This window comes from Varroa jacobsoni, unplaced genomic scaffold (assembly GCF_002532875.2).
Source record: "Varroa jacobsoni isolate VJ856 unplaced genomic scaffold, vjacob_1.0 contig00183, whole genome shotgun sequence".
NCBI lineage: Eukaryota > Metazoa > Arthropoda > Arachnida > Mesostigmata > Varroidae > Varroa > Varroa jacobsoni.
In genome coordinates, this window is record NW_019214424.1 from 143,777 (window position 1) to 158,162 (window position 14,386).

The 14,386-nt window shown below is 42.7% G+C and overlaps 1 protein-coding gene across 1 annotated transcript in view; it reads right to left on the reverse strand.

The window, feature by feature from the left end:
• Window positions 1-12,820, reverse strand: part of sli (slit guidance ligand) — a 71,394-nt gene extending 58,574 nt beyond the window's left edge. Inside the window, exons 1-2 of the mRNA XM_022851373.2 lie at window positions 12,274-12,820; window positions 5,501-5,820 (exon numbers count right to left, since the gene is read on the reverse strand). Coding sequence (XP_022707108.1) covers window positions 5,501-5,703 — 203 coding nt within the window. The 5' untranslated portion in view covers window positions 5,704-5,820; window positions 12,274-12,820. The remainder of the gene's footprint in view (window positions 1-5,500; window positions 5,821-12,273) is intronic.
• Window positions 12,821-14,386: the final 1,566 nt, after the last annotated feature.

Consider the following 14,386-nt stretch of genomic DNA (forward strand, 5'->3'; position numbering starts at 1 on the left):
ATGCGCTCACTCTGGTGTTCGGTCGCCCTCTGCCAGTGTTTAGCTGATATGAGGCAATGAGCCAGGGTAGACGGAAACATCTATACAGAGAGACGTCGCAAAGATCGAAATACACCAACGTCACCATGTGCGTCGTCTTCATTGTACGACGATGACGATCCACAGCGGGAGCAAATACGAGGACAATGCGAATCTCTTGAAGCAGTCGTCTAGCCATCTAAAGACCTAACAAGCGCATGGATTAGAAACACCATCACAACGGTTGGATGATACAAACGCCACAAATAGTGGGACGTTCCACCATATTACAACTATATAAGACTGTTCTTCTGACATCGCGCGCGTCTACGCAACGACGTATCGATAGCTGATCTCTCACGGTATTTTGTCATGTACAAGGTGCTTGCTATTGTTTCTTTGCTTGTTTTGTAAATGTATATTTGAACAATAACATGCACTAGAAACTACGAAAATGAACTGAAAATGCAGACGTTACTCTCTGACTGTGTACTTGTAGAACAATGCGAGACGATCAATTTGCCAGAAAAAATATTCCAAATTGTCCTCTTTTGGCTAGTCTCTCACAGGATTGCTCAGCTTTTCGATCATCCTGTATATAAAGCGCGCTGCGCCTTCTTTTAGACATCGCTTAAAAATGGTTCGAGAAGGTAGACACCTCTAGCTAAGCGTAGACGACATGCAGCCATCGCACTGGTTCACCTAGACTTACAGACACAGTCTACGATGAAAAAGCCAGAAGGAACATACTGCCATCAGCCAGAATGAGTCTGATTCGAGTGTGCAGACAACCATCGAAATGATACTATGGGGTGACTGAGAAAACAGCTCGTTGGATAGAGACGAATGATGGTCAATCAGAAGAGAAGGGAACCCCCACCTCTGTGGAGACCTCGCGAAATATATCTATATCTATACATGTACGTTGCATGACCCGCTTGGTCCAAAAATGAAGCTAGCTTAAAATAGGTCGTCAGAGTTAACTTTTGCTTATATGGTGTTACGAGACCTAACAGCCAACTAACCTGCAGCGAACAGGATCAGGAGGTTCTCTCATACTAAGTGAGACGATACCAACCTTGCTAAGGCGCGATAGAGGAGAGAAAGAAGCTACTTTACGTCGTTTTTAATCCCGTCCTCAACTCTACTAGTAATGTTACCGTCATTACTTATTATAAGCGTCAGATCACCTTGGGACAGTGAGGCTTGCAAGCAGCAACGACTCTCATTGCCGGACGACTACCAGTGCGATTTCTTAGATAGAGTAGTAGAGAGAGGTCCACTTCATCACGCCCTTCGCAATGAGAGTGGTGAAGTGAACTCCCGCGAACAAATTTATTGTCGATATCGCTTGAATCCTTAAGCTAGTTTATTTTACAATCCGCGATGACAGTACAAACCGCCTGTGCTTCAAATGTGAGAGATTTATTAAATTGTCAATTAACCTGGCCACACGTTTAGCTTCACTAATTCCGCCGGGCGGCCTATATGACCAAACGTGGGTTTAGCAATAAACAACGGAAATGAAAACACATCAAATTTTTCATAAAATCATATACCTATGATAGTTATTAAAATAACTTGTAGGAATTAGTGGGTATCAAAACTCTATTTGGGTAAAGCGGAACGTCAGCAAGGCCAGATGAAGGGACACAAAACAATGGACCAATATGAAGAAATTGTGATGCCGTGATTATTATACTAGAGAAGTTTTGCGTCATTGTGATACAGATGTTGCTATTCCTAACAAAGTTTCTTCGCGGTGACGTTGGCCGAACGCTCTCCGTCGACTATTATAGGAACAGTATCCATTATCACTTTGGTCACTAGAAGGAATCAGGCCCCAATCACCTGCCGCCCGATAGGAGAAACAGCATTACCAAGAAAAATCTAGTAATGCTGGTTCTGTGCTTGTCTTGTTTACGCGCCGCGCTCCCGGCGCCTATTAGTCGTTTCCGTTCCAATGCCCTTGTGTCAGCATGCAAAATCACTCAGTCAATCTAACAAATTCGATTGCTTCGGTAGGACTTTACCTATCGTCGACTGGCGAACGTAGGCCAAACGCAACACGTTCACCCTATTGCTATTGGACGCCAACTGTTCTTTACATACCCACTATGGTATTTCGGATTGATTAGAATTATGACACAGTGAATTGGATATAACCAATAACAAATCCGTTTTACTGCCCCCTTAGGTCGAATTCATTTGCCCTTGTTGGCAGACTCTCGTAGATCGGTGAAGTGTTTTTGTGACGTAAGATAGCAAGCAGCAAATGCTGTATTAGGTATATATCTCTGGTAAGAGTTCTTCAGAACGAAACGCCACCCAGTCTTTAGCCATACGCCACTGTCTATGTAAAGGTGAATAAAATCTCCGGTCGTCGTTGTGACTGGCTTTACTAACATCTATATTTACTCTTTTTCTTATCGAAGACAAACCACGGGTACTGAAACAAACATTTCCCCCACAGTTGTTACAATATGAGCGCCGCGGTATGGCGGTATTATGCTATACAACGGCATAGGTTCAATAGAAAAACATTAAAGGCACTAACACATCTCCTTATAGGGTAGTCTCCAGAATTCGCCTGTGTCCTGGGCTTTGTGTGGATATCAACCTCATCAATAGCTCTATAACAACAAACAACTAGTTAACGCTCCCGGTAGGCGATCTCCTCATTAGCTAGTTGATTAACCGACTCGTCAGGATGGATACCCACAGGTCTCTTTGATTTTTTGGTTGACTGACTAAAGAGGTTACGCTTTGATCAGTAACAACAGAAGCCCACGCTTACTTTAATCATATCGCTTGAAAACCCACTTGTTTCTACCTATCGATCTTTCCTTATATTCGAGCACGAATATGTCGGTCTAAACGTATTTGCCTACTGTATCTCTTTAACCTAATGTTACGTTATTCTGTTTCCCTTCGGCAGGGAAACATCAGAAAGGCAGACGGACGATTTCGAGGCAATCTGATTATCCTATCCTATACGTACGGCTGTAAATGTTTTTTTTTTCCATCCTTTCGATTTTCGAGACCTCTTTCATCCGCTCCCCAATAGAGCTCATCGCTATTCTTACACCTCTAACTATTACTTCAGAACGTTTCTTTATAGCCTCGTTTTTTTTCTATCAACATTTCCATAGGTCACACATTGTCGCCGCTGCTGCTGCCGCCGCCCCCTAATAACATTGCCAATTTAGCATTCGTTACCTCTCCCTGGAAGTGAGAACAAGCCAGAAGAGGAAGATCCGGTTCGGCGCTGCCAGAAAGAATCAACAGGCCTCATCAGCAAACGCTCGCACCATCGTTATAACTATCTCGTTATTATCGTTGCTTAGATTTTAGTTATTTCCAACGAAATGGTGGCAGAAGCAAGGGAGGAGAAGAGAATATGGAGATGATCCCGTGACCGATCGGATTACTGTTGACCCTCCGTCAGCTATTGCTGTCTACTGCTCTGTCTTACGATTCTCGCTCGCGCGCCGATACTGATTCGGTCTGATAGCGCTAGAACTATAGGTATATATATATGCGTGTGTGTGTGTGTGTGATATGGAATAGTTTCAATTCGATACTTAATCAATCGAGGAGAAAGACTGATCTCTTAATAGCCCAACGACATAGTAATATCTGTAGCATACGAATATATATAGGAAAGAAAATAGGCCAGGGACAACGGTACAGTCCGTGCTACGTAGTCGCACGGGCATGAGCGAACTTTTCAATGGTTCTCTTTGTCGCTTTCTGTCTCCTACATAACCGCCCTCGTCTTGACCACATCAGTCCTTTGCAGAACAGGACAACGGACAAACTCCTGGTGTCGTCGTTCTACACACAAACACAGTCAGCCACAGCCACGAGCATTAGATAGGCGACGAACCTTGATTCGTGGGCACGCATATGTTCTGTCACTGGATGCCAGTCTAACAATGACATTCAGTTGTCATTAAAGGAGGCAGATTGTTAGTCGAAATCGGAAGCGGCTCCCTTGAAGCGTTTGAAGCATCTATAGAAAAATAGGTGGGCGCAAAAAATATGGATGGTCTTTCTCGCCTCTGAGTACTGAATGTTCTAAAGCGGATCTCAGGTTAACCCCGTATCGTTTTTTTTTGAAATAGGTCCGAATGATAAACTCGCAAAACAGACGCTTCATTTGCATCTCAAACGTGGGCGGTTGGGCTTCGACTGTACGTGATTATGATACCCTCCGTTTTCAATATTTGTATTTCCATATAATCATAATTCGTGACAAAGTAACATAGTAAGCTGGCGACATCTGCCAGTAACATACTATAGTAAGGTAGAGATGGTCGTATCCTTTGACCCATGCCGAAGGCGTTTCACGGCGAAAAGCCAATTCTAGCAGCTAGAGTTAAGGAGGTTCATAGAAGTAGCAGCAGAAACCTTACTTCCTTAATTGGCCCTATTCAGAGATCAACTGATCTCTGGAAAAACATCGATAGCCGTTAGTCAAACATATGCTCAGCGATCCGTAATCTCACATACCGCGTCGTCGGCTGGACTTGAATCAGCTACCTTGGTCATACAATAATAATAATAATAGAAGCGTTGAGAGGCTCTAACGGCCTTCTATGGCTACGCACGCAGATTGCACTGCAATCATGTACAAAAGACACGAAATCCAATGAGGCATTATATGGAAAACGTACGAGTGAAATAGAATGCAAGATAAATGAGCGACGTTTAATATTTGCCTAAGTAAATGTAAAAAATTATTCAAAGGAAAACAACATAATTGCACCATAGAGAGGCGAAAGAGGTGAATACTGTCCAGTTTACTTTGTTATAAGCTAGATAAGGGAAAGCGAAAAAAATATTGTTTAAGCAAGGCGAAGCCGCATTTGCTTCGTTTATTAGATGTACTCAAAACCCGAGCTAGCATTTATCGGTTTATCGTACGTAGACAAAAAAAGAGGTAGGACGTAGTCCTAAATGTAGTAAAGTAATTAGAACCCCATTCCTTGCTGAACGCGGTGGTGCAAGCCCACAGGTAAGCCTTCCCAAAAACTCAACTCATAAGTATCTAGTCAATTTAGCATCGCGATATAAAGCTATACTAGCATCTTGTCTCGTTTTGGTAAGTTTGTTTTTACACGACTTTGCCTGCAGCTACAACTTCACTAAAGAACTAACACCCTGAGATAATTTTACTACATTTCTATCTACATGTTAAACCATTTCAGTTGGTACGTGTCCACAACTTGAGATAACGAAGCGCATGAATTCGGCTAGGGTATCGTGGTCACGCATAGACCACGTTTTCTGCCAGTGTAGTGTCGCATCAGCTATAATCCGACGCCACGTTTAGGTAAGCTCGACGCGCAGCTGTATCAAATACATAAATCCTAGGTAGAATCGAACGTTACATTGGACACCACGATTCCTACGACTGCCGTTATCATTACGAGCAGGATGGACTACTGGTGCAAAATACTTGTAAATATATACTTACAATTTTCGGACTTGTTTGGGAATGTTCCGTGGCACAAATCGAAGTCCTCGGGTCGAACAATCGACCGTGAGCGCATCGCAATCGCACTCATCTGGGCAGAAATCTAACTGGAGCATTGGGTCGCTGTTTTGTGCTTGCGAGCTACTGGCTAACAACATCAGCAGTAGAACGGCCATGACGAGAGCCGCGCATCGGAGAGCCATTGCGACCGATGGAAGACACGATAGGAGAGCAGCCTGAAGCGGGGACGGACGCCAGTTGCACCCACCGAGGCCACCAACCGAACCGATGCCGGACACCCCCACACCTCCTCTTCGTAACTGAAATTAAGCAGGTACCAACAAAACAGACAAACAACAAACAGTATTGTCAACAAAGAACGCCGGAACAGAAAACCCCCCAACTCTTCAACTATATCCATTAAGCAAACGTTCGACGGCAGCGGCTAAAGCCGAAATAGAAGTTATCCTGCTTCAATACATATCTCCGCTATAAGTGACAATCAAGCTTCATAATTGTTGAATCGGGCGCGTATTTTGTGAGCAAAATCTCGTGGTTAGCTTTAGCGCTAAAATCCAAACGAGTTTAGCATTAAGCTCTCGGAGCTCAGCCTATGAGTTACTAAAAATTTAAGTTAGAATATGACACGATCGAAAAAGACAAATCAGTAAAACATGACTTCCGAAGCCAAGATGTACGCTATCATTTATGAGAACATGCACCAAGTGTTATTCTATAGATGATAGTGCCTTTATACCGCGTAAGGACTAGCGATGGCCTGCAATGATTTGTTTGATCTAATGCAGATCGTGTGCCTAATGTATCTGTAAATGGTGTCGTTAACCCATGCTAGACTGACAATGGCCGTACTGTTTTAAGAGCGTGTTTTATACTCAAGTTATTCCATATACATATGGCCGTAAACGTATACGGCCTATCACCGTGAAGTACCGAACCATTTTACAGCGCGGTTCTTCGTAATCATCCGTTACAGCAGTCCATAGAAAGCCGCTAGATTTCGTCCTAACCATCGCGTCAGGTGTAATAATCCTGGCAGAGCACCTCTGCGCTCTAAGTAAACCGTCCCAACGTTCCGTAAAAACCAACAATAAGTTGATCCACAACTGATTCCCTCGTAAATTATCTACGCTGTAAAGCGTACATCGTGTTACGTTCAGCGTATTTTTATATCGTCGTAACTAATTCGACGGTTGGAGGTGGACGGTTTACCTGTTCTTCATAACCTTGACTAGCGTAATTCCCACTCTAACAGTATCGATAGAAAGCATGACGCTGCCTAATTCTTTTTTGGCTTAACGTGATCTGTTTCGTTGTAGCGTAAGCATGGTTCCGTCATAAAATTACGAAGAAAAGCAGTGACGGTAATTCCGAACGCCGGCAAACAGAATATGTCTTATATTCATAGCTGGTAAATGTAAATTATCACTCGGAGCTTGTGCACTGTTTCTCGAAAAATTCAGAACGCAACAGACAGTCCTGCTTGCAGGTTCACTCAAGTTAGGCTAAAACCCTTTTGCTACTCAATCAATATTCATCTATACGTATGTATATTGTCGTTGGCATGATAGTTCTTCTATTATAATAACTATCTAATGTCGACAGACCTTTTTCTAAATACCCTATACAACGTCGTCGTTTAGTCAAGTGCCTATTGATAAACAGGACACACAGTATACGAAGATTTGAAACTGTATTACGTATGAACAGCTATTTCCCTATCTCCGAGTCCCACGTACGTTTGATTACTCAACAGATACTAGTATAATAACGGTGCTAAAGTTGTGCCCAGAATTTCAATAGAGGTTCCTCAATAGTTAAGAGATTTTGTTTATTCCATTCGGAGGTGTTTACGATGTCTTAGTTCGGTAAGAAAAGCAAGATTCGCTTATAGATATTATTGCTTTACGTTGTGACGCTTTTTCAATGAGTGGTGTTGTTTTTTTCCAGCCATCGAACGGCGATAACGTTTCAATATCTATTGTAATGTCTGTCCGTCTCGCTCGAGTAAACCGCGGGCCGAATGGCACGCCACGACCTGGCTCTAGGGCCTACCGAGTCAGTTTTATGGAAAGTACATTTGATCAGTCCCTCTACTTTATGCTGGAAACGACAGCGTACGCGAGTTCTCACAGTTTGTTCATGATTATCTCCGTAACAGCTGGAAGCTTTTACGCGTAGGGTGGAAGCATTAGAGATTCTCAGCCTCGGTTCATAACAGATGGCCCAATATAGTGGGATTGGTAATTTCAATTTTTGCCCTTCAAATATAGTGGGATTGGTAATTTCAATTTTTGCCCTTCAAATATACCAGGAATTACACTAACATACCAATTACTACTAGTGTATTTTAATTGCTACAATTGGTAGACGTCTGAATCAATCTTCAACGTACTTCACTTTAGTTTATTCTGAAAACAAAGAGAAAGCTAAACAAATCACATTCAATCCTATTAGAAATTAGCGTTATTCCTATCGGGGTTTTGCTATTAAGCCTCCCAGAGTTCATGGATATCGTTGGCCAACGAAGGTATAAGTCGATATCAACTGATCGCTTCTTTGTTAGTTTCAGTGTTGCCTATTCGTTACCGCGGTAAAGCTAAACATTACACTAGACCTCTGAAGATTTGTGAAATAAATTAAATAAAAGTAAATAAATTAAAATTCTGTGCCGAAATCCAAACCAGTATTCGGCATCAGTGTTCTTGTCATTGTGGTAGCTTCTTCAATACAACAAATTTACATCTATAAGACGCAAGAGACCCTTTTTTACCGATGTTTATTAATGGATATGTTCGCATCTCATGTAGAAATATTCCACAGAACAAACAGTCAGCAGAAACTATTTCAATTTCTGAAAGCCTATATGTTGGTTTGCATTCTAAATAATATATGCTAAGCTTTATAGATCCGACAATAACGGGCTTAGAATATGCTGATGTAACTGTTGCTTATTTCTATTTCTCGCGAAACATGTACCCTTCTATTTGGAGCTAAATACGATAGTTATCTTCGAACAACAACGGTGGAGCGTCGATCGGAGAATTTCGATTCATTTTTTATTATCAAATACTATCCGATATACGACTAAATTACCCGGCGAGTAAGTAAGTAACTTACTCGTCTCGTTCAGTATTCATGCCCTGGCTATGGACTTCATAATTACCGAAATTAATTGTGCTTCAAACAAAGCTCGCATGCCTTTAATGTTAGCCCTACTTTCCATGTTTTTTTTACGAATCATACACATAAACAAGACTTAAGCCACTGGATAAAAGTACTTTGATGCTCTGCAAAACCAAAATGAAGTAGTTCCACGGATCTCGTCAAGTACCTATTGCGTACTAGTATAATGCTACTCAGCAATGGTCCTACCGTCTGCTAGCTTTTCACTTAAGACAAATCGAGCAAAGTGCATTGCTTGCATAAGTCCTGAGCGTCAAAACATCAAAAAATGTTTGTGCCATATAGCAAAAATTCACTTGTTCCTTTTACAGAATACGATTAATTTACTACTAATTTTATTTCAGGTGGTATTTATCGTAGATGCGTCAAGTTCTAGCAGGTCAAAACAGGCTGTGTTACTCTATATCTACTGACCAGTAGATATACATGTATGTATATATATATATATACAGGCCGGTCTCAGACGGTTTCATCAAACAACCTACCGAAGGAAGTTAACGAATCTGCTTGCAGTCAAAGGACTAAGGTTTGTCCTACTCCAGCATATCAGTGTTTGTTCGTCGCTAGAATTAGCTGCGCTTAGTATTCCATGAAGGTAACGAAGGCACGTCCGATGATTACACGGGCTTAATCAAATGTTGTCGTGGAATTGCTGAGATGTCATCAGAAGGTCTAGGTCGGATAAGATATATAGTTTGAATGTGTGTAAACCGAAGTAAGCGGAGACACGTATCTGGACACTCTGCTGCGAGACTTGCACCTTTAAACTAAAGAGTTCGGCCAGCTACGACGTACAGCTCGTGCCGGTGGCAGACCTGCTTTGTCGACCGATACGAGCGCACGAAACATCCGTGAATCAAAAAGCAGATTCACTTTTAAAGGTGGCAGATTCCGGCTTTCAGTGTAGCTGAGAGAAACCTAGACGAGCCCACATTGGTCCACTCACTCAAGTAGGCGATCACTCGTTTTTACTAATAGGCGCAAATGAACGCATTGTATAACAAAATACGCGTAGATATTAAGTCAAACGTTAGTATCACTAGGATCAGCGCGACAAAAAGTCAGTCTTTTATCATTTAAACCTGTGGCATTCTGATAACAAGTAGTCAACAAAAGATCCCTTTGTTGCTTGAGGCCTTTCGAGTGCAAGTTCGATCTAGAGGAACCGACAGATAAGTCTGTTTCACATTGATACCATTCCAACTGTCTTCGTCGGGGATAATTATCTTTTTTCGAAATACACATTTCGAGACGACAACTGTACAGCCTGAGTTTGCCTCTCAGATAAGAGGGTATTCGGCTTAGTAAAAATTTTAAAAGTATACGTCCTTTATAATCTGCGTGCCGGTTTGCGTCACTAAACGACAGTGGACGTCAGTTTAGGGCTCAATTGTGATGTCGCTATAATATTACGAAAGGAACCACTGACGATACCGCTTTTGTTCGCTTAGATCACTAGGTAGACGATTTCGTGAGAATCCACAAAACATACACCTGAAAAATGGGAAATCCCCTACCTCGGTGTCGTCGTTGACAAGCGGGGCAGCCGTCCGGATCCCTATAGAGCTTCGGCAATAGAGTACGTGCAGAGTTACAGTGACATCAAAAAGTGAAGCTACTTAATTATTATTGAGTATTCATTCTGCGTAGCCGTGAAATACAGGCTTCCCCGGGTCGTTTACCCACCACAGATAAGGACAAAAACATTTTTAGTAGTCGACGGATTGCGTGCGGGCGTTTTAAAGAACCGGAGACGCCCCCGGTACCTTTGCATTAATCTTCGCTGTAATGCTTACATGGTGAACGATTCATCTCTACTTGCGTGCGCACCTTGTCGTTTAAAAGTTCCAAGAGATTCGAATAAAGGCTCAATGCGACACCTTTGTATCGGTCCACTCTTCTCGAGCAAACACATCTCTCGGTGCTATACTAATAGGCCACGTTGTCACTTTTTCAACTTGCCGAATAATCCTTCTTTTCGAGGATACAAAGGTGCGTGTCATTTGGAGATCATCATTCCGTAGCGACTTCGTTTCAACGTATAGCGAACAGTTCACCATGGCATCTATCGCATAACACGTTCGAGACGACTGAAACGAAAGCACGTGCACCGGCTAAGAATCTACCAATGTAACGGAACAATGATCCGCGGGTGCACGATGTGCGCTGTAACATCAAAACACGTGGTGAACCAATTCCTGAGCCTGGTCCGTAAAAACGAATAGAAGTAGACTTCACCGGCCTGAGGGCTATACGTTTGTGGATGTCACAGTCGGTAAGTGGCCAACATGATAATGTTAGCTGATGACCTTTCTGGCCAAATAATATTATAGATGACAGAGACTTCCGTGTACCTGCAGAGGCAACCTAAGTACCTGGGCAGATGTTCGAGAAGAGTAAAAACGTTCAATTCAAGCCTACGAATTAAGATGGATTAGACATGGAAACCTGCTTGAGCCCAGCGTGTGAACCGACGAAAACAAGGCGTGACTTGAAGCGTGATATTTGGCTCGCTATCCATCGGCCCCGTAGTAAAATTCTCCGACGCTGCATATCTATTCTATAATATGTTTGTTGTCTGTATCTGCTAAATAACTACAATTGACAAACTCAGTAGTAATAACTTAGGTCTCATTAACTTCCTTAAAACTATTATATATTTAAACCAATTTCATACGCGATTTTCAACAAACACTAGTCTAGACATCAGCAAATATTCTGGGTACCTTGGGCAGTTGGATTTTATGCGAATATAAAATTAATTTCTTAGGAATTTCACTCAGCTGTTCGCCAACTCGTCAATCCAAAAATCTGCCAAAAAAATGCCAAAAATCTGAGACATCTAGCTTTCTACGCTAATGACACAAGTTTATTGATAGATAAGTCGATCGATATCGAAAATAAAGTAAGTTAAAAGAAATAGCTGCCTTTTTTAAACGTATATATCATATCATAATAATCAGTTAAACTAGGAAAGGGGTTGAAAATGTTCAACTATTACTACCAATAGATACAAAGGTAGAAGCGTTCACATATTTTGATTGATCGATTTAATCTGGCTATACCAGAAGGCTCGATATCAGGGTGTCTTTTTTTTAGATGGGATAACGTTTTCATTGCTCTTTTACCTAGTTTTTTTTCTTTATTTTTTCATGATCAAAGGATAACTTGTGTTTGATTCGTTTGATTCGACAGGCATTTTCCATCTAGATTCTTTGAGTATTGTGAATGAATAAGCTAGAGAAATCGGCAATAGCATTAACGTAATTCATTAGCTAAATAGAACGCTATATGCGTCATGATAGATTTGTTAAACACTGATTGGGTCAAAGCAAAACACCTTAAGATCAACAGTGGTGCCACAATCAATCACTTCATTCGTTTATCCATTATTATAGAAGCAGGTAAAGATATTATAAATTGCCCGTACACATATACTTGTTACTCGCTATACTATGCCCACATATCTAGAGCCTAAGGGGTAAGCATATTCAAGCGGAAGTGGCTTATGCACACAGAGATGCGGCCAGAACATCCGATTTAACGACAAATGGTAGTAGTCCACTTACCTGCTGTGCTTCCTCGTCAGAGACCTGTTGATTGGAGAGCTCTGAGCGGCAGCCAGTGCTCGTATCGCTGTCGATGCCCGCTACGTCTAAACAACCGCCTCGACCGAATCCGAATCTGGTCGACTGTCTTCCTTGCCGACCACTGTTAGTATTCGTTTGAGCGGCGAGTTCTTGCAACGCCCTTGTTAGGCGACAAAGGTCCGGATCCGCTGCCGCTGCTGTGGCTGACAACAAGAACGAATCAGCGGCGTCGTTGATTTCGTGATCTGGATCCCGATTCGGTCGATGCCGGTCGTAACGACAATGGGAATGGTAATGGCGGTGGTGATTGTTGACAGCGGGGCCGAGGAGTTCTTGATCTTGCTGCTCGACGCCCTCAACGATCAACGCTCGTTGGTCGTCGCTTCCAGGCGACACTTCACTGGGACATCGTGAATCGTCGATGGGGTTTGTTGTCGCTGGTGGAGGGGTGAGCAAGAGACGCCCCTCCGGCTTCACCTTGATCACCTGAGACTTCACCGTGGAAAAGTGACCAGTGCGCGCTCCCAGGACCGGTCCGATACGGACCAGCTCCCGTTGGCATCACACGCGAGGCACGAAGCCTGTACAAGACAGGACCAAGGGAACGCAAACAGCAAAAGGACAGTGCTGATGATAAAAGCGAATCAGCTTCAGCTGTTGCTCTGAGCTTGAGCACAGCTCTAAATTATTATCGTTCGAGTTACACTTCGTCTTCAGGCTGATTGATTGATTTGTTTAGAAAAAATTTCGTATTGGAGGCTCTATTTGTATTAACCCACGTTTATTCTCGCCTAATTATCGTCGGTTTACTGCAATAGGTGCTGAAATATCTCGTCGTTATTCCTTCTTGAGTCCACTTTGTTACTATAAAATTCTACACACTTACTCTAAAAAAAGACACACAAAACAGTTGAGCTTCGTAATAATGTGACAGCGTCCTTTCGTAATAGCAATAATCCTTCAATCAGAGAGCACTGCTATCCTCGATGAGTAAGATTTCTCACTGTTTTACGTTCTACAAATCAATATTTCTGTCTCTTTCACTCCCGCTTTTCTATTTAACTAAAGCACATGTCACATACTCACTGCGCACATCGATTTCGGTCAAGCTTACGGCATTAACACACCGTCTTCAATAGAATACAGTTCTCCCTCTGTTACGCACAACTTACGTCAACAACAACACAAGCTAACATTACCGTAATGGTAACGGCGGTAAAGTTACGGCGGAGAACTTGACTGAGATAACTTTACGACACTTCACACACTAGTCGAGCGATAGATGCACAGTTGCTGAGAAGGTCATTAACACTACTATTGTCACCTGCATAATCCTCGGATGCGACTAGTGACTATCCAATATTGAAAATATATAATACAATCCAATGTCAACGAGCTGCCACGTGCTGTCAATTGAGACTGGTTATGTTACCGCAAAAACTATAACGCGTAACATCGGCACATCGTTGCTTTTGGACACCGTTTGTGCACTTGTTGATCAGAATTGTTTAGCTCACTACAACGCATGTTGTTAACGTTGTCTCTGTTATTGCGGTTGTACTTGATACGCCGAAATATTCTCAATTATGAGCTCTCGCTATGAAAAAACTCTTACGATACAACAAAACGAACGTAAACAAGTTATCGGGCTCCGGCACCGAGACGGATTACGATCGGCTAACAAAACGCCGACAGATAAGTGGTCGACACGTTGGCGTGGGGATCAGCGATCGTTCCCTGTCAATAGCAATAATACCCACGCTAGTCTCGTGAAAAATTATCAGTAACATGCACATGCACTTGTGTATGCTGGTCAATCAGTCGTTGTATGCGTATCGATTGCACACGCTGTGTTTTTTTTTCCCGCTAAGGAAACAGCCGTGAAACCGCTCTTGTCTAACGACGCTCTATCGACTGACACTTCTCTCCCCGAACTGTCCCGATCGGGGAGGGGGAAAGGGTCTGATCAGGCAGATTCGGAGAGGGTAGCGACGGATTGGGCGAGGGCTGTTCCGGTGCGAAGCGCACCTTTGAACTCAAAGCAGTAGCAGGGCTGGCTCAGTTCAACAACAAACTGGGGCTGGGCGAAGCA